Below are 26940 nucleotides of genomic sequence, written 5' to 3' on the forward strand. Positions count from 1 at the left end.
TGCAGCAACTGTGTCAAGCAGCAAGGATGGACCGGCTTCCAGTGGATGGGAGGATCCTGAGTCGGGGTGAAAGGGCGAGGACTACGCCCTCCACCTTGCCCCAGGGTAAGGGCTATGCCCTCCATCTTACCTTGGCCATGTGCTCAGCAAGCTTCTTCCTGGAAGATAGTCAAGGGAAGTGCACGCCATCACTATGACCACATCCTGTGTAATGAGACACCGACTCGTGCCTGGCCAATCGGCAGGGCCCACAGTCTTTCTCCTCCCCTTACCCCAACCCCCTATAAAACCTCTCTCCACACAGAGTTTTCTCTCTCTCAGCCACTGGAGCTTACCGTTGCATCGGTGAGTGTGGCAGGGGAGCCAAACCTAGGTTTGAAATGAATGACTCTTTGCTTTTGCATCGGACTCGCTGGCTCCCTGTGGGTTCTTGGGAATCATGAAATCTGGCCACAACAGGGGGAGGACCCTGGCCTCCGGGGCTGTCTCATCCGTGCATCCTTCCACGCGGGCCTTTCCTGGCTCTGCTCAGAGGGAGACGGGCTGGGAGCGGCCAGAGATGGGTGTCCCCGGCTTTGAGGTTGGAGGGAGGGGCCGCGGCCACGGACTGCCAGAGGCTGCTGGAAGCTGGAAGGGGCAAGAACAAGTCCTCCCTGCCCTGGTCTGTGTGGCTCAGTGGTTGGAGCGTCAGCCCTCTGACTGCAGGGTCACGGGTTTGATTCCGGTCAAGGGCACATACCTGGGCTCAGGCTCGATCCCCGGCCCCGGCTGGGGCTGGGTGTGTGTGGGGGCAACCAATCCATGTGTCTCTCTCACATCGAGGTCTCTGTCTGTCTCTCCCCTTCCTCTCTCCCTTCCATGCCAACAGGCCATGGAAAATGCCCTCAGGTGAGGATTAGCAACGGGAACAAAAGGACCCATTCTCCCTGGAGCCTCCGGAAGGAGCCGGCGGCATCCAGGCCGGGGAGACCCACCGAGGCCTCTCAGTGCTAAACGCACGTCAGCTGCTTGAAGCCCCGAGTCTGTGCTAACGCATCGCGGCGGCAGCAGGAAACCGTCCGTGCTGCTGGTGACCAACCAAGCAGCTCTCCTTTCATTCCTGAAGGCCCTTCGCTAAACGGAGGCCGACTGTCAGCGACCGAGCTGTCCGTCTCTCCCTTCACACCGGGGCATCAGACAGCTGGTGGCGAGATGTCTGTCAGCCATGCCCAGCGGTGTGGCTCAGGGGTGAGCGTCGACCTGTGAACCCGGAGGTCCCAGTTCAATTCCCGGTCAGGGCACAGGTCCGGGTTGTGGGCTCCATCCCCAGTGGGGGCGTGCGGGAGGCAGCCGATCCATGGTTCTCATCATTGATGTTTCTCTCTCTCCCTTTTGCTTCCTCTCTGAAATCAATAAAAATATATTTTAAAAAGAAAGATGTTTCTGGGGCCCAAGAAACCGGGAATTCACCTGGGTCACCTGCCGGCTGGTGCTGGGGTCCAACCCCAGCAGGTCCAGGGGTCCCCAAAGGTGTGGACGGAGTCGGCGAAGAAGGAATGACACAGAGACAGCGTTCAGTTGATCAGCAGCCTAGCCAGGATCTCCAGCCAAGTTCTGTTCAAGATCTCCAGCGAAGTTCTGGTTAGGATCTCCAGCCAGGTTCTGTGTCCATGTTCTCTTGCTAGGTTCTCCAGCCAGGTTGTCCAGGTTCTCCAGCCAGGTTCTGTCCAGGTTCTGTAGCCAGGTTCTGTCTCTAGGATCTTCAGCCAGGTTCTCTCTCTAGGTTCTGTCTCTAGGTTCTGTCTCTAGGTTCTGTGGCCAGTTTCTGTCCAGGATCTTTTGCCATGTTCTCTCCCTAGGTTTTATCTCTAGGTTCTGTGGCCAGTTTCTGTCCAGGATCTTTTGCCATGTTCTCTCCCTAGGTTCTGTCTCTAGGTTCTGTCTCTAGGTTCTGTGGCCAGTTTCTGTCCAGGATCTTTTGCATGTTCTCTCCAGCAAAGTTCTTCTGTCTCTAGGTTCTGTGTAGGTTCTGTGTCTAGGTTCTGTGTCTCTTGGTTCTGTCTTCTAAGTTCTGTCTCCTGTTGTCTTGTTACATCTGTATTTATACCAGTTGATTCCAATCCTATCAATCTCTATTCCAAAGGTTAGGGCGTTTCTTATCTCCATTCCAGGGAGTAAAGATTATGTAGCTTAAGCGTGATTGTTCGTAGTTAAAGTGATTAATTACCCTCCTGGCACTTAGTTAAGGGGTTTTCTTCCCTCCCTAACCTCAGGGGGAAATCCCTACCTGGTTAAACAACCTTTCTCACAGAGGTGACCTTGGTTAAAACACATAGTGCCAAGAAGGTGAGCAAACATATTAAGAACAGTATGCCATATATGCCAGGTCCCTTGAAACAGCAAGGATGGACTGGCTCCCGGCACCTACCATTATGCCTAACCCTATCCTTAACCCTCAACATCACCCTATCCCTAACCGTAACCTTTCCTTATACCTAACCCTAACTCTATCCTTATCCTTAACCCTAACACTAACCCTAACCTTATTCCTAAACCTAAACTTAACACTATCCTTATCCCAAACCCTATCCCCTAACCCTTACCCTAATCCTAGCCCTATCCTTATCACTAAACCTAACCCTAACCTTATCTCTAATGCAAAGTCTATCCTTATCAATAACCCTAATGCTATTCTAATCCCTAATCCTAACCCAAACTCTATCCTTATCTCTGTCCTTAACCATAACCCTAACCCTAACAGTAACACTAACCCCAACACTATTCTTATCCCTAACCCTAACCCTAACCCTATTCTTATCCTTTTCCCTAATCTTATTCATATTCCCTAACGCCTGTGGTCTGCAAACTGCGGCTCAAGAGCCACATGTGGCTCTTTGACCCCTTGAGTGGGGCTCTTCCTAAGCCTTAGGAGCACCCTAATTAAGTTAATGACAACATACCTATCAATATAGTTTAAGTTTAAAAATTTGGGTCTCAAAAAAAATTTCAATCGCTGTATTGTTGATATTTGGCTCTGTTGACTAATGAGTTTGCCGACCAGTTAACCCTCACTCTAACCTTGTCCCTAATGCTAACCCTGATCCTAACCCTGCCCCCAACAGGGTGCTCCCTCACCCAGGGCCTGGGCCTGGTCTGGGTCTGGGTCTGTATCCAGAGCACCCAGGGGGCCCAGGGCAGATCCCGACCCCAGCCCAGAACTGACCCGGCACAGTAATGAGACCCGGCTCCCTTGTCCCTGACCCGTCCCCGCCCTGGGCTCTCTCAGCCCCAGGAGGGGGGGAGAGCGAGTCCTCTGGCTGACGGGGTCTGGCATGGGCCTGTCCTGTCCTCGAGCCTGTGCTGACCCTCCTCTCTCTGCAGGAGACCGAGGGGAGAAGGGCGAGCGGGGAGAGAAAGGTGAGGCCCTCCCGCCCTCCCACGGGTGGCTTCCCGGACCCTGAGCACAAGGGGGTTCCCAGGGTGTGGAGCAGGGGCTGGGTGGAGGGCAGGCCCTTCCCTCTACGGGGAGGTGTGGAGGGCGGGACGGGGACCACACTCCTCCCAGAGCCCGTGCAGCCCATCCCTCCCATCCCAGCCTCGGACCCCTGAGCAGGGCTGGCCTGTCCTCCGGGGACTCTGCCTGGGGCTCCAGGAAGTTGGGCAGCGATTAAAACACAACGTCGGCCAGAGGTTGTGGGTCAAGCTGTGGTCACAGACAATGAGCAGATGTGGAACATGTGCCCTGAACTACCCATGACACGCGTGTGACCCTCACACATGTACGCGCTCCACGTGCTGGTGCAGAGTCGATGACACAGAAACCTTCTCCACGTTCCCCGCACAAAGTCCAGGAAGTCAGAGAAGGGCCCGGACGTGCACACCCTGGTGACCCCTCTCTGGACCCGAGACAGTCACCCTCCCCCAGGCTCACCCCACTGTGGTCCGAGGCGCAGACGCCCCTTCGCTGCCCTCCCCACCGAGCAGCTCGCTATCCCCGTGTCCCCGAGGCTGCCCTGGGCCCAGGAGGCAGCTGAGGCACCAGCTGCCTCCCGGGAGCACATCCAGGGCCTCCCCAGGGGGCAGGCTGGGGCCTGGCTGGGGGACCAGCCTCCCATGGAAGCATCTAGAAAGGGCCTCCATCTCCTCCTGGGGCGGAGGGACCAGGGCTTGGCTGTCCCGCCTCTCACGGGTGTTTCCTCTCCCCCAGGAGCATCGTGGGAAGCTGAGCGATGTGACACAGGTGGGCGACCAGCCCGGGTCCAGAGACCAGTTTGGCCCCAGGTAGCGGGTGTGCCCGGCCCTCCCTGCAGGGAGTATTGTCCTGGGGTCCCCCATGCAGCCCATCAGCCTGCAGGCCCAGAGGCCGGACGGACTCACCGCTGGCCAATCACATGGGACAGCACTCAGCCCCGCCCTCTTCTCCTGCCTTAGGGACCCCATTGACAGTCCTAGTCTCTTCCCCCAAAATATTAGACCCCAAAGGCCCGGTGCCCCGGGACCAAGGTGGGGGCACCCTGGGGCGGGAGTGTCGGGCACACAGGGCCTGTCCGTTACAGCTGGTGGCTCTGGTGGGGTCTCTGTCCAGCCCTGGAGCCTCCTGCCCACGCAGACCCCACTGTCCCGCCCTCCCTCCGTCCTGGGGGCCTCCATGTGCTGCTTCCCTTCCCAGGACCTCAGAGCTGCGGGGAGATGCTCACCAGGGGTCACACCTAAAGCGGCTGGCACACCATCTACCTGCCCGACTGCCGGCCGCTGACCGTGCTGTGCGACATGCACACGGACGGCGGGGGCTGGACCATGAGTGCCGGCAGCGGGAGGGCGGTGCGGTCCTGGGGGGGTGGGGGGGCGGCTGCCGGGCCCGGGCCTCGCAGACCAGGCTCCACCCCGAGGACCCGCGCTCCGGGGCCCTTGTCACTGTCCAGGCCCCTGTGTCCGGGGCTGCCCCTTCCCAGGGGACGGAGAGAACCCGACGGGGTGGGAGAACCGACCGTGGGCCCGGCCCCGAGGGAGCCCCGTGCCTCCAGGTGTGGGCTCCGGGCCGTGGCCTCCCCTCTCCCAGCTGCCACGTCCTCCTCGGTCCCACGTGGGCGCCCGTCTGCCCGCCCGGGGTCTGGGCTGTGGGCGGGGCCGTGCTGGGCGGCAGCGCCGTCTCCCTCCCCCAGGTGATCCAGCGCAGGGTGGACGGCTCCGTGGACTTCTACCGGGACTGGGCCGCCTACAAGCAGGGCTTCGGCAGCCAGCTGGGCGAGTTCTGGCTGGGCAACGACCACATCCACGCCCTGACCGCCCAGGGTAGGGCCCGGGCCGCGGCCTGGGGGGTGGGGGTGGGAGTAACCCTCCGGCCCAGACCTCCGACCTGGGCCACCTGGACGGAGCCCGCTCCTCCGCCCCCACACGTGCTGCCTCTGAGGACAGGAAGGTCCAGCGGGAGGGGGGCTCAGGGCCAGAGGAAGTGGGTTTGGGGGGCAGACATGCTCTGGTCACAGGCCCCTGGCATCTCAGAATCCAACCCGGGGGACATGGAGGCCCTCACTGGTGTCAGGCCCTGCGCCCATCCCTGCCCTCGCCCCCCACCATGCCCCGTCCCTGAACACACAGGGGAGACGGCCGCTTCCCACCAGGCTGTGATGACCTCCCCTCAGGAACACCGAGGGCCCCTTCTCTCTGGGGCTGGAGGGAGGGCTGGGGGTTTGGCTCAGTACAGTGGGAAGCACGTGCCCCCACCCCTCAGCGACCAGGACTTTCTTGGGGACCTGGAGGGTCGACCTGGGTGCCCAGTGCAGGTCCCCTGAGCGTCACCCACGTCCTGGCAGCTCAGGGTCCCTGCTCCCGGGACTGAGGCCCTGCCCCCCGCAGGCACCTACGAGCTCCGTGTGGACCTGGTGGACTTCTAGGACACCCGCCACTTTGCTAAGTACCAGTCGATCAGGGTGGGGAGCGAAGCCGAGAAGTACCAGCTGGTCCTGGGCGCCGTTGTCGAGGGCAACGCCGGTGAGTGTCAGCCGTACAGTGGGGGATGGGAGTCAGGGGTGGGCAGTGAGTGGGCAGTGGGTGGTGGGCAGTGGGGTGTGGGCAGTTGCGGGTGGGCAGTGGGGAGTGGTCAGTGGGGTGTTGGCAGTGGGGGTGGGCAGGTGGGAGGACGGCAGTAGGACGTAGGAAGTGGGGTTGGGCAGTGGGAATGGGCAGTGGGGGAGTGGGCACCAGAGGTGGGCAGTGGGGGTGGGCAGTGGAGAGGGTCTCGGCGGGGTCCTGGCTCTGTGTCCTAGGGCCTGGGCGGGGCCTTGGCCTCACCACGTTCCTCCAGCCACACGTTGGGATAACACACGTCCACCTGGATGCGCCCATGAGGATGGCGGGACACACGGCTATAAAGTGCAGGACCTGAGCGTCTCCCTCCTGACCGCCCGCATTGGAGGAGGTGGACAGGACGCCTGGGTAGCACCGCTTATGGCACACGTCCCTCCCGTGGGGCCCGAGGGACCTGCACGTCTCAGGCAGTGGCCTCCCCTCTACGGGGTACAGTGCCTGTTAGGTGGCAGCACAGAACAGAGGGGGGATACCGAGGCCAGGGATCCGCCGACCGAGCGTTCTCTGGCATGCGTGGCACCGTCGGACTTCGCAGCGCACTACGTGCAGCTGGACTGCTCTGGCCGGACCTATTGCTGTCACCTAGGTACTGAGTGTAAGCGGCCCCCCTTCTCCTGGCAGGTGACTCCCTGACTAAACACAACAGCTCCCTGTTCTCCACCAAAGACCAGGACAACGATGGGTACTCTGGCAACTGTGGCCAGAGTTACCAGGGCGCCTGGTGGTTCGTCAGCTGCCACGAGTCCCACCTGAATGGGCGCTACCTCGGGGGCTCCCACAGTAGCTCTTCGAATGGCATCATCTGGTATACAGGGAAGGGGAACACCTATAGCTACAAGGTGGCTGAGATGAAGGTGCGGCCCGTGTAGGGCAGTCGGTGGCCTGGAGCATCTCCAAGCAGGTTCTGCGCCCCCAGCACAGGCACAGGAGGTCCTCACATTAAGTCGGAGCTTCCCTAGGCCCCGAGCCGGCCCCTCAGGGACCTTCAGCTTTGAGACCCCGACCGACTCCACCTTCCTATCCCGCCTGCCAGGGTGAGGGTGACCTAGACCTTGCGCACTGCACGCATCCTCAATAAAGCTTCGCCTCGCTCCACAGGCACACGATGCAACGCTATAAATATTTCTCTTTCCTGCGACCAGCACAGCTAGAGTGCGGACAAGTGTCCTGAGTATGGGCGATGGGGGATTGAGGAAATGAAAGAGACAGACACAAAGACAGTAGGGAAAGCTGGGACAGGGTGGGTCAGCTGCCCTCTGATGGAGAGACAGGGACCAGAGCAGATACTGCGTGTTTATTTTATACCGTAAGTTACCAGGAAGTTTTACTAAAGTTCAAGGTAAAGAAAATATGTGCATTCTTGTGGCTTCTTTGTAATCGTCACTTCTGGGTGGGCCTGGATACTCGTGTTTGTTCCTGGTGCCTGGCTGGAACTCAGCTGCCTGGCGCCTGAGCTAAAGGTCAGACTGACAACACACCTGTCTCTGGCAAGGTATGTTTCCAGGGCATGGCTCTGCCAGGCGCCGCTGGATTCAGATGACAATCAGCTCAGGGACTTCTCTCGGGTGCTCTCAACATCTCCACCTTCTTTATATTTTAAATGTGGCTTGGACATCTCATTGGAGCCTTCGGGCATGAGATCTCAGGAGCTTGCTGCTGACTAAAAGAAAGCAGGATAAGTTAGTGGTGCATAAAGGAATCCTATTAGGTGCCAGGTGGTGTGTTTTAACATTTTCCATGGATGAAGTCCTTTTAAATCATCCAGCAATTCTTTTGCCAGTTTCACTGGAGATATACTTTCATCATGACTATTCAGAATGGCTTGCACATGTTTCTGTAGCCGTATGAGGTCTATACTGATATTATTATGATGCCATATTCCCTGTAGGTGAATCTTGATTTTACTCCAGTCCCATAGAGAACTGTCATAGCGGGGCTGAAGTCACACAAATATATGTGAACGCAACATGGCATTGCAGCTGCTGTCTCATCTTCACACTTTCTAATTGATTGCCTCGTCCTATTATTACAGATTCCAGAGCATTTGGCTTTGTTCTAGACTTTTCTCTATATCTTCTTGACCGTGAAGTGTAGCTGAGGTGTTCTGAGCCAATTCATGGACAAACTTTGCATTCTGGAGGCTTTGGGTCAATGGAAGAGAAGCAGATGCGATGACAGTAACAAGGGTAACCAGACCAGAACTAATAAGCCCACAGCACGCTGTTCCTGGGAGAACTGATTGTGTAGTTGCTGCAATGCCTGGAGGCGTGCACCTGATACCATTTCCCTGTTATGTTGGTAGGAGGCATAATAAAGGAAGGCTGCATTGAAATTAATATATCTTCATTCAGTTGATGCCTGGAAACACAGCTGGTGAGGTTACAGTGATGGCACTGGACAGCATAATGGGTGTCCAATCTGGTGAAGTTCACCTTTCCAGTCACCAAGACACATGGAGGCTGGACACAGGCTGGTAAGCCATGGCAAGGGCTTGATGAACATGCTCCTTTAATATCAGCTAAGAAAGAGCCAGTGAATTAAGAAAGTCAAGGGCAGCAGCTAAACGCCGCAGACCTTTCTGTAAACCTCCTCGTTCCGTGGTCACGGCGTTACCCACAAACCCTCCTGGTGACATAGGCTCGTAATGGGATGTTTAGCATCAAGCCTGTGAGACCAATCCAAAACATACAAGTCAGAGCCAGAAATACTATGTCTCACTGGTACAGGGTTGGCGTAATCTTGCCATTGAAGAAATGCTCCCAGCTCAATAGTGATGCTATTTGGGAGAGGATCAGTGGGGGATGCCGATCCGACAGCCATTGGGTGGCCTTAGGGAACCCCAGGTTAGTAACTGTCTGAATATATTTTCCCATATCCCAGGGGCCTGCAATGTTAGCAATGTCTGTGCCTCCAAAGGATGTCTTATTTTCTTGGCCAAGCTGCAAACATCCTGAAGTCCCCCTTTTAGATAAACAAATAGGGGGCTCCCCACTGAAGCCATTATAAGTATAATCACCTTGGGAAGAAGGCGTTATGTGCTTCTCGGAGCTTCCCCTGACCATGTTGGCGTTGTTAGTAAACACTGGCACTGATTCTCGGTCCAGGTGGCTGGACTGACCACTGAGCCCAGAGGGAGCGGATGTTCAGGCCTGGGAGGCGCCGTCCTGGCACCGTTCTTTAGAGCGAAAACTGAGAAGGGCCCGGCCAGTGCGGCTCAGGGGTTGAGCATCGACCTATGAACCTAGTGTCATGGTTTTTTCCAGGTCAGGACACAGGCCCGGGCTGTGGGCTCGGTCCTGTGTGGGGCGTCAGGAGGCAGCTGATCATCAGAGATGTTCTCTCATCAGTGATGTTTCTCTCTCTCTCCCCCTTCCTTCCTCTATGAAATAAATTAAAATATCGTATTTAATAAAGAGGTAATATGCAAATTGACCGTCAAGCCCTCGTGTCACAAGATGGCCAGCCCACGTCATCACACAATGGCCAGCAGGTGAGGGCATTTGGGGGTGACCAGGCCTGCAGGGGAGGGCAGTTGGGGGGGGGGACCAGGTCTGCAGTGGAGGGCAGTTGGGGGGAGTGACCAGGCCTGCAGGGGAGGGCAGTTGGGGGGGGGTGACCAGGCCTGCAGTGGAGGGCAGTTGGATGGGTGACCATGCCTGCAGTGGAGGGCAGTTGGGGGGGGGGGTGACCAGGCCTGCAGGGGAGGGCAGTGTGGGGGGGGGGGGAATCAGGTCTGCAGTGGAGGGCAGTTGGGGGTTATCAGGCCGGCAGGGGAGCAGTTCTGTGTCAATCAGGTTGGCAGGGGAGTGGTTAGGGGCAATCTGGCAGCCAGGCAGGTGAGTGGCTAAGAGCCAGCAGTCCCAGAATGTGAGAGGGATGTCTGACTGCCGGTTTAGGCCGGATTCCACAGGGCCTAATCCATTAGTCTGACATCCCTAGAGGGGTCCCAGATTGAAGAGGGTGCAGGAACCGGACTCTGGTATTAAATAACTTTTTTAAAAAAGAGTGAGAAATACTTGGAGCGGCAAATGCCAAGGCAGGCTCAGAGGTGGCGGCCATAAGCTGCATCCCTTCACTGAAAGGTGGTGGGCACTGATGGGCAGGCTCTCCCAGTTGGGGTGAGTGTGGTCCCCTACACGGGGTTGGCCATGGCTGCCCTGCGATTCCGCCTCCCAGAGGCCGAGTGTTCTGGCTACGACAAGCAACACCCACTCCTCTCCGTCCAGGTCGGCTTCCCAGTGGGGACAGAGGGGGCCTCGGACAAGTTGGGAGGGTCTCCCTCTCGGGCGTGTGTGGGGACAATCGTGTGTGGCCATGGGAGGACCTCGCTGCCCTTGGGGTCTTTCTCAGACTCGTTATCAAATGAGGAACCACTGGCCTGAGAGGCCCGGGCGGCTGGGACGAGGTGGAGACTCAGGGAGGGAGACACACAGAGGAAGAAGCCCTTTAGCGTCTGTACTACTTGTTGCTGCGGAACAAGTTACCCTGTAGGTGTGCGAGGCCCCGAGAGCCTGTCATTCTAGAAATTTCCCGGGTGTCCCACTCAGCTGGGAACAGGCAGGCCTGTGGCCGGCCAGCACTGGGGGCTGCCTCCTGCCTCCTGGCTGCCACGTGGCTCCAGACAGGCCCCCCCTCCCTGGGGCTCCCGGGGCCGGATCCCACCGTAAACACGCTCCCTCCCGAGACCCGGGAGCCCTTCACAGGGCAGAGCTTCAGACGTGAGAGGCGCAGGTGGTGTTTCCCCTTTTCCCAGAGACGCGCTGGTGGAAGCCAACTCGACCCCTCGCTTTAGAGTGGGATTGGGCACAGGCAGAGGAGCGCGAGGGGAAGAGGGCACGAAGGCCCCGCTGGGGGGGAGGCCGTGTGCGGGGCAGACTGGCCTCTTCCCTCACCGCCCCAGGAGGAGAGAAGCCGGAGTCGGGACATGGGGGCTGACAGGAGAGCACGTCCCATCCAGGGACTCGCAGGGGGCAGTTGGGCACGGAAAGTACCCAGGATGCACGGAGCGACCCTGGGAAGCGCCCTCGCCGGGTCTCAGCTGATGTCCGGATGCTCAGCAGCATGCTCTCCGTCCCGGGCCCTGGCGTCATGGGGCTGAGGTCAGGGCCGCCCCAGGGAAGCGGGAGGAAGGGAGGGAGGCTCCTGACCACCGGCCCCAGGGCGTCAGGTTGGCGGGAATGCAGCTGACCCTCAGGGGAGGGGCCGTCACCAGCCCAGGAGGTGCGGGCCTGGACCCCTGCTGGGTGGCCCGGGATCCCCCACATGGGCCTGTGCAGGCTCTGACCTGGGAAGGCACAGTTTCAATCTGTGAACCTGTGATCGTTCTCTCTGTTCTTCTGTACAGGCTTCGAGATGCTCACCTGGTGTCACCTGAGGTGTCATTTGATCCGTTTATTACAGCCTTAACGTCCAAGGGCCCCTGACGCCTTCCCCGTGCTTTCAGGTCTGACCTGTGACCTGACTCTGACCCGTGTCCTGACTCTGACCTGTGACCCTGACTCTGTCCCGTGACCCTGACTCTGACCAGTGACCTTAATCTGACTGGTGACCCTGACTCTAACCACTGAGAAACAGGGGCAGGGCCCAGAGACTATCCTAACAAATGGACTCAGGTAGAGGTGTTTTGTAGGATGAGGTGGCGTGGGGGGGGGGGGGGTTGGGGGGGGAGAACAAAGTGATGGAAGGAGGGGTTGAGAGTTCTCCGCTGAGGGGACTGTCCGCAAACCCCGTCTGTTCAGATCACGGTCGAAGGTCAGCAAACGTCTGGCAGCCGGGATGTCCGGGGACGGAGGCTGCTTCTAGGAACCGTCTCTAGAATTCTTAAGAAAACAGGCTGATGTACGCAATCACATGCTACTCACAGATCATCCTTCACAGGAGAAATGATAAGGGAATGGGGGGCGGGTGACTAGCTGACATAGCTTCCTTGGCGCTAGAATATGATCCAGGAGCAGGGCCATCATCCTGAGTTCTGAGCCTCCGGGGATCCCCCTCCCCTCATACGGTCCCAAATGTGCAGGAAGCTGGCGTGACCATCTCGCCTGTCACCACCTCCCCGCTCCCGTGAATGAGGGCAGAGGGAGAAGGTGGGGACCTGCTGTCACTGTCCGAAATATGACTCCTGCTCCGCTCACCGTGTTGGCTCTGCACTGATTACAGAGGCACCTTCCCACCTGGCTGGGAGGTACACGTGGGACCCGGGGGCTCACCTGGAGATGGCCCCTCCTCCCCGCCAGGAGCTGCCTGTGACCCTGGGAAGGTAGCAGCCTTGTTCCAGAAGCCAGACCCCAGCCCTTTGCAGACCCCCCGCCCTTGCCACCCGCAGGCCTGTGCCGGTCTCCAGCCCCATGACCTGTGAGCGGCCATTGGCTCGCCCTTTGGCTACTTCCCCGTCACCTCTGTCCTTCCACCCAAGGAAAGCGGTTTATTCAGGAGCCAGAGCCAATGTCAGCAGCCGGCTTACGGGGGGCACAGCACGGGTCTGTGGGTGACGGCTGCTCTCCACGTGCCAGCAGGACCGGAGTAAAGCTCATCCACGATCCCAGCCTGTCTCTGTGAATTGGCTCAGGCAGGACCGGCAGCCCGGGCCCCGTGATTGTCCGTTCCATGCACTCGCCTCGGTGGCTAATATGTAACCTGTAGGTGAAGGACACTTTTGTGTACAATTCCCAGAAACTGGCTTTCCGGGAAGCGCCTCCCGCTCCCAGGGGCCCTGACCCAGCAGGTGAGCTGGCGTTCAGTCACCCAAACCAGACGCAGAGAGCACGCTGGACGCCGCTGACCGGCAAGATGACCGGGACATTCTGGGAGTTAAGCTTCTTCCCCTGCCTTTCCCTCCTCTACTCTGTCCATCCCTCCTCTCCCCTCCCCTCCCCTTCCTACCTCCCTCTCCCCTTCTCGCTTCTCTGCCCACCCTGGATCCCAGGGAGTCTCTAACCCTCCGGAACCCGCAGCCCATTGCATGCAAGTGAGTTCCCCCCGGCCACCCCTGCCTTCCTGCTCGTCCCTCAGAGGTCCCCCTGGGCAGAGCTGGGGGACCAGAGGGGGCTCCTGGGCTTTCTCTAAGGACAACACGCAGGCAGCCCTGGCCGGTGTGGCTCAGTGGATAGAGTGCCAGCCTGTGGACGGAAGGGTCCCAGGTTCCATCCCGGTCAAGGGCACATGGGCGGGTTGTGGGCTGGATCCCAGGGCGGGTGTGATTCTCTCTCATTGCGGTGTTTCTAGCTCTCTCTCCTTCCTTTCGTCTCCAAAATCAATAAAAATACATCTTTAATCAAAATAATAAAGACACACGCAGGCCCTCCCCACACAGCCCTCCCCACCCGGGGCATCTGGTCCCACTGAGGGGAAGGGGGCCACGGCAGAGGGGGGGCTGAGGGCGTGGTGGGGGGACCGTCCCCTGGGGCTGGGGAGGCAGTGGCCTGGCCAGGAGGGAACTAGAGCAGAGGTGGGGCTCAGGCAGCAATAAAAGGTGCGAGCGTCTTGGCAGCAGGACCCGGGATGCCACCAACCAGAGCAGCCGCTGCCATGGGGCCCGTGGTCCTGGCCCTCGTCCTCCTGGGCACGGCAGCCGCCACAACTGACAACTGTCCAGGTGAGCCAGGCGCCAGGCAGGCCGGCCTGACGAAGGTCCCAGAGCTGAGAGCGTCCGCACAGACCACTGCCTGCCTCCTGCTGGTCCTTCCAGAACATTCTTCTTCAGACTGAGGCTTAACCACCCTCTGCAGGGGCACCTGCCTCGGGGTCCTCCCAGGAGGGGCACAGGTGGTGTGAGGAGGGAGGCTGGGGAGCGCCCCCTCCCCCAGCCCAGGTCAGTGCAAGGTCGAACCCAGCCCTGGGGGCCTTGAGTGGGACAGGCAGGCCCCACTGCTCCCCGAGGTGGCACAGCAAGAGGGCAAGGGTCCCAGGGTCCCCACGGGCCCCGACTCCTTCCCTGGCCCAGGAGCTCTCCAGGGGGTGCCACCCCTCCCTCCGGAGTCTCTGGCTGTGGGAGGGGCTGGGACCCGGAACCAGGTGCTGCCTCCCAGGGCCCCAGGGCCTGCGGTGCGGCCTGTGAGGTGGGGGGAGCATGTCCCCTGTGACGGGAGAGAGGCCGCTGAGTCGGGAGGAGGGACACACGGGCCTCACGGGGACCGTCACGCTGAGTCCATGTTCGCCCCTCGTGGCGTCCTATTTTCTTTTTTTAGATAAAAGGATTTTTAAAAATTTATTCATTTGCAAGAGGGGGGTGGGGAGAGAGACGTGGATTTGCTGTTCCCGTTGTTCGCGCTCTGATGGCGATCGCGCCCACAGTCTCCGTGACCTGGATGGCGCTCTGACCGGCCAGGCTCCACCAGGGCCTCTCCTTGTCCCCAACCCCCGGGTGCCCTGTTGTTAATGAGCAAAAACTAAGCGAATGCAGAAGTGAGGTCCCCATTGGCTCCGCCCAGGGAGGACCTGCAGAGGAGAGGCCCGCGGACCATGTGACCCCAAGGGGACCCCAGGAGGCAGCGGCTTTCCGGGTCCCCACACCCTCCCTAGAGGCCGTGTTTTTGTGACGGAAGCACTTGAACTCTGAGAGGCAGGTGCCTCTCTGGCTCCAGGTCTGCAAGGGCTGCTGTGTATCCTCGGATCACAGGGATCCCCACCCTCTGCACCCTCCAGCCCGGGATTCCCAGGCCATGTGCCTGAGTATTGTGGGTGACACGCGGCACTGCCCCCCCCCCCCGCCCCCACTGTCACAGATGCGGGGCTGCACTCACTGGACGGGCCGCAGTGGGGGGAGCTCTTCCTAAGGTCTCACACATTTGCTTTGGCCACTCTGACCCCCAAAGCCTCCCTCAGCTCTCACTCTGCAGCCGGGCACAGAGCCCAGAGGGGCTGAGTGACTCCCCGAGGACACACAGCCTGAGGAGTGGGTTCCCCGGGGGCAGGTGGACCCCGAGACCGGGCCCATCACCTGGGGGAGGACTGACCACAGGCTCAGCAGAGGTGGGACCGCCTCCCCTCCAGGCTGGCCCTCCAGCTGAGGCAGGCGGCCCGGGCACAGCCATCTGCCAGGATGGGTCCCCACGGTGGCAGGTCCCTCGGGGGGTCTGGGGGGGGGGGTAGGGAGGGCAGCGGCCCAGATCCTCGACCTGACAGGAGCCCGTGCTTCTCTGCAGAAGTGAAGGTGCTGTGGCTGGAGGCCAATAACCTCACCATCGTCCGGGGCTGCCCGGGGCTGCCCGGGGCCCAGGGGCCCAAGGGAGAGGCAGGCACCGACGGCAGGAGAGGTGAGTGCCCGGGTGAGGAGGGGCTGGGCCTCATTCCTGCCCAGGGAGACCCAGCAGGGCAGGGCCCCAAGCAGTTCTCAGGCAGGGCCTGGGGCTTGGTCCACTGGGGTGTGTGTCCCCGTGGGAGGGAGCTGGTCTCGGGTCACCCACGGAGCAGCTGGGCCTGTGTGGGCGGCCAGCACGGCTCCTGGTGATGACGCACCTGCTGCGGGGAGACCCGGCTGGACTGTCCTCCCTGCCCTCACTGGTCCCAGCTGAGCCCGGGGGGCCTGTCTCCAGGGGCGACCACAGCAGGCCCCGCAGTCACAGCCAATGGAAATGCCCAGGTTCCCTGAACAAGGGCAGAGCTGGGCTCAGGCCTGGTCCCCTGGGAAGACCCCTGGCCGCAGGTCCTGGACTATGACTAGAGAGCGGGGACTAGGAGGGGTGGGTTCCAGGTCCCCTCCCTCTCGTTCCCGAGGGTCTAACCTGGAAATGCTAGGGGCCTGGGTCCCCAGAGTTTGCTCACTGACATGTTTGAATTTGCAGGAGACCCAGGCCCATTCGGAGTCCCTGGGAATGCGGGACCCCCGGGGCCCAAAGGTAACTCAGCAAGGAGCACGGAGAGCCCCGGCCAGACCCCCCACCACCCGGGTGCAGGGAGAGAGGAGAGGCCCGTCCCGGATCAAAAGGAAAATATTCCTAGCCATAACCTAATGGCAACCATAATACTATCCTCATCCCAAAAACTAACCTTATTATTTCGCCTAACTCTAACCCTAATTTTATCCCTAACCCTAACCCTATCCTTATCCCTAACCCTATCCTTATCGCTAAGTTTATCCATATTCCCTTGCCCTAAACTAACCCTAATCCAACTGTGCCCCTAATAGGGTGCTCACTCACCCAGCGCCTGGGTCTGGGTCTGGGTCTGGGTCTCTGTCCAGAGCACCCAGGGGGCCCAGGGCAGATCCCGACCCCAGCCCAGCACTGACCCGGCACAGAAATGAGACCCGGCTCCCTTGCCCCATGTCCTGTCCTCGCCCTGGGCTCTCTCAGCCCCAGGAGGGGGGGGAACAGGCGAGTCCTCTGGCTGACGGGGTCTGGCATGAGCCTGTCCTGTCCTCGAGCCTGTGCTGACCCTCCTCTCTCTGCAGGAGACCCAGGGGAGAAGGGCGCTCGTGGAGAGAAAGGTGAGAGCCTCCCACCCTCCCAGGGGTGGCTTCCGGGTCCCTGAATACAAGGGGGTGCCCAGGGTGTGGAGCAGGGGCTGGGTGGAGGGCAGGCCCTTCCCTCTACGGGAGGGTGTGGAGGGTGGGATGGGACCACACTCCTCCCAGAGCCCGTGCAGCCCATCCCTCCCATCCTGACCTCGGACCCATGAGCAGGGCCAGCCTGTCCTCCCGGGACTCTGCCTGGGGCTCGAGGAACTTGGGCAGCGATTAAAACACAACTTCGGCCAGAGGCTGGGAGCCAAGCTGTGGTCACAGACGATGAGCAGATGTGGAACATGTGCCCTGAACTACCCATGACACGCGTGTGACCCTCACACATGTACGCGCTCCACGTGCTGGTGCAGAGTCGATGACACAGAAACCTTCTCCACGTTCCCCGCACAAAGTCCAGGAAGTCAGAGAAGGGCCCGGACGTGCACACCCTGGTGACCCCTCTCTGGACCCGAGACAGTCACCCTCCCCCAGGCTCACCCCACTGTGGTCCGAGGTGCAGACGCCCCTTCGCTGCCCTCCCCACCGAGCAGCCCGCTCTCCCCGTATCTCCGAGGCTGCCCTGGGCCCAGGAGGCAGCTGAGGCTCCGACTCCGCCTCCCGGGAGCACAGCCAGGGCCTCCCCAGGGGGCAGGCTGGGGCCTGGCTGGGGGACCAGCCTCCTATGGAAGCATCTAGAAAGGGCCTCCATCTCCTCCTGGGGCGGAGGGACCAGGGCTTGGCCGTCCCGCCTCTCACGTGTGTTACCTCTCCCCCAGGAGCATCGTGGGAACCTGAGCGATGTGACACAGGTGGGCGACCAGCCCGGGTCCGGCGCCCAGTTTGGCTCGAGGTCATGGGTGTGCCGGCCCTCCCTGCAGGGATCATGGGCTGGGGTCCCCCATGCAGACCATCAGCCTGCAGGCCCAGAGGACCCGCCCCCTGCCTCACCGCTGGCCAATCACATAGGACAGTACACAGCCCCGCCCCCTGCCTCACCGCTGGCCAATCACATAGGACAGTACTCAGCCCCGCCCCCTGCACCTTCCTTAGGGACCCCAGTGACTGTCCTAGTCTGTTGCCCCCAAAATATTAGACCCCAAAGGCCCGGTTCCCAGGGACCAAGGTGGGGACGCCCTGGGGGGAGGGCCCAGCACACGGACTTGTCCATCACAACTGGTGGCTCTGGTGGGGTCTCTGTCCAGCCCTGGAGCCTCCTGCCCACGCAGACCCCACTGTCCCGCCCTCCCTCCCACCTGGGGGCCTCCATGTGCCGCTTCCCTTCCCAGGACCTCGGAGCTGCAAGGATCTGCGCACCAGGGGCCGCACCCTGAGCGGCTGGCACACCATCTACCTGCCCGACTGCCGGCGGCTGACCGTGCTGTGCGACATGCACACGGACGGCGGGGGCTGGACCGTGAGTGCTGGCGGCGGGAGGGCGGTGCGGTGCTGGGGGGGCGGCTGCCGGGCCCGGGCCTCGCAGACCAGGCTCCACCCCGAGGACCCGCGCTCCGGGGCCCTTGTCACTGTCCAGGCCCCTGTGTCCGGGGCTGTCCCTTCCCAGGGGACGGAGAGAACCCGAAGGGGTGGGTGAACCCGACCGTGGGCCCGGCCCGGATGGAGCCCCGCGGGTCCGGGTGTGGGCTCCGGGCCGTGGCGTCCCCTCTCCCAGCTGCCACGTCCTCCTCGGTCCCACGTGGGCGCCGTCTGCCCGCCCGGGGTCTGGGCTGTGGGCGGGGCCGTGCTGGGCGGCAGCGCCGTCTCCCTCCCCCAGGTGATCCAGCGCAGGGTGGACGGCTCCGTGGACTTCTACCGGGACTGGGCCGCCTACAAGCAGGGCTTCGGCAGCCAGCTGGGCGAGTTCTGGCTGGGCAACGACCACATCCACGCCCTGACCGCCCAGGGTAGGGCCCGGGCCGCGGCCTGGGGTGTGGGGGTGGGGGAAACCCTCCTGCCCCGACCTCCGACCTGGGCCACCTGGACAGAACCCGCTCCTCCGCCCCCACACGTGCCGCCTCTGAGGACAGGAAGGTCCAGCGGAGGGGGGCGTCAGGGCCAGAGGAAGTGGGTTTGGGGAGCAGACGTCCTCTGGTCATGGCCGCTGACATCTCAGAGGCCAACCCCGGGGGACATGGAGCCCTCAACGATTTCATGCCCAGCGCCCAGCCCTGCCCTCGCCGCCCACTCTGCCCAGTCCCTGAACACACAGGGGAGACAGCTGCTTCCCAGGAATCTGCAGCAGCCCCACCCCCCCATGATCACCCAGGAGTCCCTTCTCTCTGTGCCTGGAGGGAAGGCTGGGGGTTTGGCTCGGGACTGTGGGAGCACCTGCCCCAACCCCTCAGCAACTACGACTTTCTCAGGGACCTCGAGGGTTGTCCTGGATGCCCAGTGCAGGTCCCCTGAGCGTCACCCACGTCCTGGCAGCTCAGGGCCCCTGCTCCCCGGACTGAGGCCCTGCCCCCCGCAGGCACCAACGAGCTCCGTGTGGACCTGGTGGACTTCCAGGACACCCGCCACTTTGCCAAGTACCAGTCGTTCAGGGTGGGGAGCGAGGCCGAGAAGTACCAGCTGGTCCTGGGCGCCTTTGTCGAGGGCAACGCCGGTGAGTGTCAGCCGTACAGTGAGGGGTGGGAAGTGGTGGTGTCCAGTGGGCTGTGGGCAGTTGAAGGAGGGCAGATGGGTGGGCAGTGGGCGGTGGGCGTGGGCAGTGGGGGTGGGTAGTGGAGGGTTGACTGTGGGGGTGGACAGAGGGTGTGAACAGTGTGGGTGGGCAATGAAGGGAGGGCAGTGTGTGTACAGTGGGGGTGAGCAGTGGGGGTGGGCATTGGGGGTGGGCATTGGGGTGGGCAGAAGGCAATGGGTGGTGGGTATGGGCAGTGGGTGGTCAGTGGGGGTGGGCAATGGGGGTGGACAGTGGTGATGGTCAGTGAGGGGGAGTCAGGGGTGGGCAGTGGAGAGCGTCTGGGCCGGGTCCTGGCCTCACCACGTTCCTCCATCCACACGCTGGGATAACCCGCCTCCACCTGGATGCGCCCATGACGATGGCGGGACACACGGCTACAAACTGCAGGACCTGAGCGTCTCCCTCCTGACCGCCCGCATTGGAGCAGGTGGACAGGACGCCCGGGTAGCACCGCTCATGGCGCACGTCCCTCCCGTGGGGCCGGCGGGACCTGGACGTCTCGGGCAGTGGCCTCCCCTCTACGGGACACAGTGCCCGTTCGCTGGCGGGTGCAGAGCAGAGGGGGGATTCCGAGGCCGGAGATCTGCCGACCGAGCGTTCGCTGGCGTGCGCGGCACCGTCGGACTCCCCAGCGCACGATGCGCAGCTGGACAGCTCCGGCCGGACCTGAGGCCGGCACCTCCTGGCGCTGAGTGTAAGCGGCCCCACTTCTCACGGCAGGTGACTCCCTGACCAAACACAACGGCACCCTGTTCTCCACCAAAGACCGGGACAACGACGGGGCCTCCTCCAACTGCGCCGAGATTTACCAGGGCGCCTGGTGGTTCTACAGCTGCTACTGGTCCCACCTGAACGGGCGCTACATCGGGGGCCCCCACGCGAGCAATGCACACGGCATCAACTGGAACTCAGGGAAGGGGAAAAAGTACAGCTACAAGGTGGCCGAGATGAAGGTGCGGCCCGTGTAGGGCGGTCAGCGGCCTGGAGCGTCTCGGAGCAGGTCCTGCGCCCCCCGCACGGGCACAGGAGGCTCTCACAGGAAGGCAGAGCTCGCCCCAGACTCTTCCCAGGCCCATCAGGGACCCTCAGCTTCAAGACCCCCACCGACTCCCGCCTTCCTCTCCCGCCCGCCAGGGTTAGGGTGACCCTCACCTTGCGCACTCACACATCCTCAATAAAGCTTCGCCTCGCTCCGCAGGTACACGATGCCAATCTATAAATATTTACCTCTTTTCTGCGACCAGCACAGCTAGAGAGCGGACAGGAGTCCTGATTAGGGGTGACAGGGGATTGGGAAAATGAAAGAGACAGACACAAAGACAGTAGGGAAAGCTGGGACAGGGTGGGTCAGCTGCCCTCTGACGGAGAGACAGGGACCCAGAGCAGATACAGCGGGTTTATTTTATACAGTAAGTTACCAGGAAGTTTTACTAACATTTAAGATAGAGAGAATATGTACATTCTTGCTGCTTCTTTGTAATCGTCACTTCTGGATGGGTCTGGATCAGGGGTGGGCAAACTTTTTGACTCGAGGGCCACAGTGGGTTCTTAAACTGGACCGGAGGGCCGGAACAAAAGCATGGATGGAGTGTTTGTGTGAACTAATATAAATTCAAAGTAAACATCATTACATAAAAGGGTATGGTCTTTTTTTATTTTATTTCAATAGTTTTATTCATTTCAAACATTTTAACAAGAAGAATGTAAACACTAATTATTATCATTTGAAACTTCAAAAAATGGAGGAATCATAGCACAATAACATACCTTATATTGAAGATGGCAAAGGCAAAATAAAATTGCCTAACAAAGGAAAGGTACAAAGCCTTTCAAATTAAACTTAAATATAATAAAATAATTTAAAACTAAAACAAATAGAAAAGAACAAAATGTGTAAACAGTAAATTAAACATTTTCTTTAGTGCAACTTCCAAATTATGCCCGGGACGTAGATGTAGGTGGCAATGTAGACTGGGTTGAAAGGTTTTTGGTCTTTAAAACATCAACGTCAGTGGGAACAGTGTTGTTGGTCTCCTTTTTTAGCTAATGCATCAAAGTCTGGAGTTAGTTTTGTTGTGGCTATTCTCAGGATAGACCTGAGGTGGTCGTCAGTGAAGCTGGATCTGTGAGGGGCTTTGTTGCTGTTCATGACGCTAAATGTCTGCTCACAAACATAGGTTGACCCAAACAGCACCAGTGTCTTCTGTGCCATCTTCCGGATGTTTGGAAAAGTGGCTTCATTAAGTGAAGCATAAAAGTCTCTTAGTTCAGGAGAGCTGAATTTCTCCTTTAGGACAAAGTCAGACTGAAGATCGATGAGTTCCAGTTGCACCTCTTCTGGGGCTGTTTCAGGGTTTTGTGACAAAGGACAGGCCACCAGTTGAAGTGACTGGTCAATTTTTTCAACATCAGAAAACCGACGACAGAATTCTGCATGCAGGTCATCCAGTGATTTGCTGTATTTCTTCACGTTTTGGATGGTCTCCTTCTGTGTGGCTAGTGTGGCAAAATGCGTGAAGATTTTGTCTGAAATTTGTCTGGAAAAGAAAATCAGCTTCGATTTAAAGGCTTTCACATTAGTGTACATGTCATGTACATACTGATCTTTTCCCTGTGGCTTCACATTTGGCTCATTCAAATGTGAAAATATATCTACAGCAAATGCAAATTCACACAGCCAATTCTTGTCACTCAGCTCAGTAAGTTCGTCAGACTTCCCCTTTAATTTCAAAAATGCACCAATCTCTTCTTTGAGCTCCCACACTCGTTGGAAAACTTTGCCCAAACTCAACCAGCGGACACGAGAGTGGTAAAGTAAGTCGTGGTGATCCACATCAGTTTCCTCCAGAAACTTAATAAACTGACGGTGCTGAAGTCCCTTTGCTCGAATGAAATTAACAAGCTTTACGACTGGATTAACAACATGATTAAGTTGTAATATAGACTTGCACAATGATTCCTGGTGAATAATACAGTGAAGAAAAATAACGTCTTGGTTAGGGTTCTCCTCTTTCACTTTATCCTGAATTCTTTTTAGCAGTCCAACATTTTTTCCAGTTAAATTTGGAGATCCATCTGTCGCGACATTAGCAAGTTTACTCCATGGTAGCTTCATTTTCTCGATGACACCCAGTCATACAAGTCCTCTCCCCGTGTTTTTCCTTTCAGTGTCTCCATGGCTAAAAACTCCTCCGTAATTTCAAAATTGTCACTAATCCCTCAGATAAAAATTAAGAGCTGAGCAGTGTCCTTTACGTCATTACTTTCATCCAATGCTAGTGAATAAAACTTAAAGAACTCTGCCTTACTATTTAACTTGCTGGCCAAGTCTTCATCAATCAGTTCCACTCGACGAGTCACTGTCCTGCGCGATAAGCTGAGTTTTTCAAACTTGCCTTTGCTCTCTGGACACAAGAGACCTGCTGTCTCTATCATACGTTCTTTCAAAAACTCGCCTTCAGAGAGAGGTTTGCTAGCTTTTGCTAATTTGAATGATAGCATAAAACTTGCTTTGGTAGTTGTCTCTTGGATTGCAGTTTGTCTGTGAAAGACATTTTGCTGAGCCTGTAATTTAGCCATCAACCTCTGTGCAGTAGCCTTCTGTTCTTGAGGTGACTGCTTGCTAGCATAGTTGCCATGCTTTGTGGCAAAGTGATGGCTGAGACTGTACTCTTTGAAGACTGCAAGTGTTTCCTGGCATATCAGACATACCGGCATTGATCGGACTTCGGTGAAAAAATATTTTGTTGTCCACTCCCTCTTAAACACTCGGCATTCACTGTCCACTTTCCTTTTCTTTGGTCCATTCATGTTTAATATTGGGCTAAAACCAAAAGTACTGTTGTTCTCTTATTAAATTCTTTACAAAAATAAGACAGTAAAGTATAAAAACAAGTGATTAAATTTGCTCTACTGTAACATTTTTGGTCTTCTAAAAAATATATATATAACAAAATCATCTGAAAAAGTTCAGACATGGGACAGAGGCACACCCTGACCATAGAGAACAACCCCTTTCCTCCATAGGAAACCTGTGTATCTTTCACACAGGCCCTTTGTTTATGGCAACACACATAGCTGCACATTGCTGTGTCTTCCAGACACACTTGTATGGGAGGTGCTAGGGCAGTGCAAAACATGGGTAACCAGTAGTTACCACTAGTGCTTCCGTTACTGGCAAAAAACAGCCGCAGTGCACATAGTGTGAAAGAGCCCATTATCAATGTCAGATTGCATCCACTGGACTCTATAAAAACAACCAAGTGCCACATTTAAATGCCCATTGCAACAATTTTTCTTATTAAAAGCTGGAAATGGCAGGATATTTATATATATACCCCTACTGTGACAGCCTGGCAGAGCATTACAAAGGAGAAAACCCAGCATCTGGTGATGTCCATAAGTACAAGACTTCAGGCTGTCATTACCAGGAAAGGGTTTCATCCAAGTATTAGACATGAACATTTGATTTTCAGTTTTTCATTTGTCCAATTGCTTCTGAAACCCTGAAATTAAGCGATTTTGTAATAAAATCTTTAGTTCATCACATTTCTATACAATCTTTTTGTTCAACCCACTGAATTAGGGTTCGTTCACACTAGCCGTGCTGCCGTTGCAGTGTGGTGCAGTACTGCAATGCAGCGCAGCTAGGGTTAATGCAGGGTACACAGGTTTCCATCATGTTTGCGTTGATACTAATGTGCAGTGGTGCATGTTAACACAAATGCCCTGTAGCATGCATTTTTACAGGCGCAAGGGGGAGAAGCAAACGCAGCGCAAAATGCATTTGTTTTGCTGCTAACACATGCGGTTAGTGGCCACGGTAGCGTTATTGATACCGCATCCGTATCAGCAAAAAAATGCAGCCGCAGCATGGCTAGTGTGACATGTCCTCTGTGTGTCTTTTTCCCTGCTGTGCGCGTCCGCAGTGGGGAAAAAAACTGCAGTGGATACAAGCCCTAAAAGCTGAAAGTCTTTGTTGTTTTATTAACAAGTCATTGTGATGTACAGAATGTGGGAACAGGAAAAAATTGTTTGAGTAGAGCTCTTAATCTTACCTCAGAAAGGCTCTGATACTGTGCTCTCCAGGGGCGTGTCTCCCTACATCACCACAATAACGTGTCTACGCATTCCCAGGGTGATGTCCAGAGATGCGTCCGTGGGCATTACAAGGAGCCTCTGGAAGATTGAGAGGTTGTTCCTTCTACTGAATGGGCGGATATAAATCCGCCCACTCAGAAGAAGGAGCTGCGGCAGTGTTTCCCGACGTTGCCATGTTAACACTGCTACTGGTGAAGGAGCAGAGGGGAGAGCAAGAGAACCCTCCACTCTTTCGGCTCCGCGGGCCAGATAGAACAGCCGAACGGGCCGGATCCAGCCCGCGGGCCATAGTTTGCCCACGGCTGGTCTGGATAATCGTGTTTGTTCCTGGTGCCTGGCTGGAACTCAAGTGCCTGACGCCTGAGCTAAAGGTCAGACTGACAACACACCTGCCTCTGGCAAGGTATGTTTCCAGGTCATGGGTCAGCCAGGCGCCACTGGATTCAGATGACAATCAGCTCAGGGACCTTTCTCAGGCACTCTCTACATCTCCGCCTTCCTTATATTTTAAATGTAGCTTGGACATCTAATTGAAGCCTTCGAACTTGAGATCTCAGGAGCTTGCTGCTGACTAAAAGAAAGCAGGGTAAGTTATTGGTACATGAAGGAATCCTATTAGGTGCCAGGTGGTGTGTTTTAACATTTTCCATGGATGAAGTCCTTTTAAATCATCCAGCAATTCTTTTGCCAGTTTCACTGGAGATATACTTTCATCGTGACTATTCAGAATGTCTTGCACATGTTTCTGTAGCCATACAAGGTCTATACTGATATTAATATGATGCCATGTTCCCTGTAGGTGCATCTTGATTTTACTCCAATCCCAAACAGAACTGTAATAGCAGGGCTGAAGTCACACACATATATGCAAAAGCAGCATGGCATTGCAGCTGCTATCTCATCTTGACACTTTCTAATCGATTACCTAATCCTATCACTACAGCTTCCAGAGCATTTAGCTTTGTTTCTAACTTTTTGTCTATATATTCTTGATCATGAAGTGTAGCCGAGGTGTTCTGAGCCAATTCATTGACAAATTTTGCATTCTGGAGGCTCTGGGTCAATGGAAGAGAAGCAGTTACAGCAGATGCGATGACAGTAACGAGGGTAACCAGACCAGAACTAATAAGCCCACAGCACGTTGTTCCTGGGAGAGCTGATTGTGCAGTTCCTGCAGTGCCTGGAGGTGTGCACCTGATACCATTTCCCTGTAATGTTGGTAGGAAGCATAATGAAGGAAGGCTGCTTTGAAATTACTATATCTTCATCCAGGTTATGCCTGGAAACACAGCTGGTGAGGTTACAGTGATGGCACTGGACAGCATAATGGGTGTCCAATCTGGTGATGTTCACCTTTCCAGTCACCAATACACATGGAGGCTGGACACAGGCTGGTAAGCCATGGCAAGGGCTCGATGAACACGTTCCTTTAATATCAGCTAAGGAAGAGCCAGAAAAAGTAAGAAAGTCAAGGGCAGTGGCTAAACACTGCAGACCTTTCTGTAAACCTCCTGTTTCCGCGGTCACGGTGTTACCCACAAACCTTCCTGGTGACATAGGCTCGTGATGGGACATTTAGCATCAAGCCTGTGAGACCAATCCAATACATACACGTCAGAGCCAGAAATACTATGTCTCACTGGTACAGGGTTGGCGCAATCTTGCCTTAGAGGAAATGCTCCCGGCTCAGTAGTGGTGCTATTAGGGCAGGCAGGAGGGGAGCGGGGGATGCCGATCAGACAGCCATCGGGTGGCCTTAGGGATCCCCAGGTTAGTAACTGTCTGAATGTATTTTCCCATATCCCAGGGGCCTGCAACGTTAGCAATGTCTGCACCTCCGTAGGACGTCTTATTTTCTTGGCCAAGCTGCAACCATCCTGAAGTCCCCCTTTTAGGTAAACAAATAGGGGGCTCCCCACTGAAGCCATTATAAGTATAATCACCTTGGGAAGAAGAAGTTATGTGCTTCTGGGAGCTGCCCCCGACCATGTTGGCGTTGTTAGTAAACACTGGCACTGATTCTCGGTCCAGGCGGCTGGACTGACCACAGCGCCCAGAGGCTGCGGACGGTCAGGCCTGGGAGGCGCCATCCCGGCACAATTCGTTAGAGAGAAAACTGAGAAGGGCCCGGCCGGTGGGGCTCAGGGTTTGAGCATCGACCAATGAACCAGGAGTCACGGTTTCATTCGGGTCAGGGCACAGGCGCGGGCTGTGGGCTCAGTCCAGTGTGGGGCGTCAGGAGGCAGCTGATCATCAGTGATGTTTCACTCTCTCTCCCCCTCCCTTCCTCTATGAAATCAATTAAAATATCCTATTTAATAAAAAGTAATATACAAATTGACTGTCACACCCTCGAGTCACAAGATGGTCGTCCCCTCATCATCACAAAATGGCTGCCTCCACATTGTCACTAGATGGGCAGCTGAAGAGGGAAGTTGTGGGGGACCAGGCCTGCAGGGGAGCAGTTAGGTGTCAATCAGGCTGGCAGACAGAGTGGTTAGGATTCAGCAGTCCCAGATTGTGAGACGGATGTATGAATGCCAGATTAGGCCCAATTCCACCAGGATCGGGCCTAAACCATCAGTCGGACATCCCCTGAGGGGTCCCAGATTGGAGAGGGTGCAGGCTGGGCTGAGGGACACCCCCCCCC

General features: G+C 57.2%; 2 protein-coding genes and 1 pseudogene across 2 annotated transcripts in view; all 3 read left to right on the top strand.

Annotated features, from left to right (window-relative positions):
• The first annotated feature begins 1191 nt into the window (after positions 1 to 1191).
• Positions 1192 to 7170, top strand: LOC132211747 (ficolin-2-like; annotated as a pseudogene).
• Positions 7171 to 13563: 6393 nt separating this feature from the next.
• On the top strand, positions 13564 to 20652 carry LOC132212558 (ficolin-2-like). Its single transcript, XM_059658488.1, has 9 exons — positions 13564 to 13660; positions 15210 to 15320; positions 15849 to 15902; positions 16457 to 16492; positions 17284 to 17316; positions 17794 to 17921; positions 18279 to 18408; positions 18975 to 19109; positions 19911 to 20652. Exons 1-9 carry the CDS (start codon positions 13567 to 13569, stop codon positions 20156 to 20158), a joined length of 969 nt encoding a protein of 322 aa, XP_059514471.1. The 5' UTR covers positions 13564 to 13566; the 3' UTR covers positions 20159 to 20652.
• A 5625-nt stretch (positions 20653 to 26277) lies between these two features.
• MRPS2 (mitochondrial ribosomal protein S2) overlaps positions 26278 to 26940 on the top strand; it is a 229276-nt gene continuing 228613 nt past the window's right edge. Inside the window, exon 1 of the mRNA XM_059656245.1 lies at positions 26278 to 26288. Coding sequence (XP_059512228.1) covers positions 26278 to 26288 — 11 coding nt within the window. The remainder of the gene's footprint in view (positions 26289 to 26940) is intronic.

The sequence above is a fragment of the Myotis daubentonii genome, chromosome 11 (assembly GCF_963259705.1).
Source record: "Myotis daubentonii chromosome 11, mMyoDau2.1, whole genome shotgun sequence".
In the NCBI taxonomy this organism is placed as follows: domain Eukaryota; kingdom Metazoa; phylum Chordata; class Mammalia; order Chiroptera; family Vespertilionidae; genus Myotis; species Myotis daubentonii.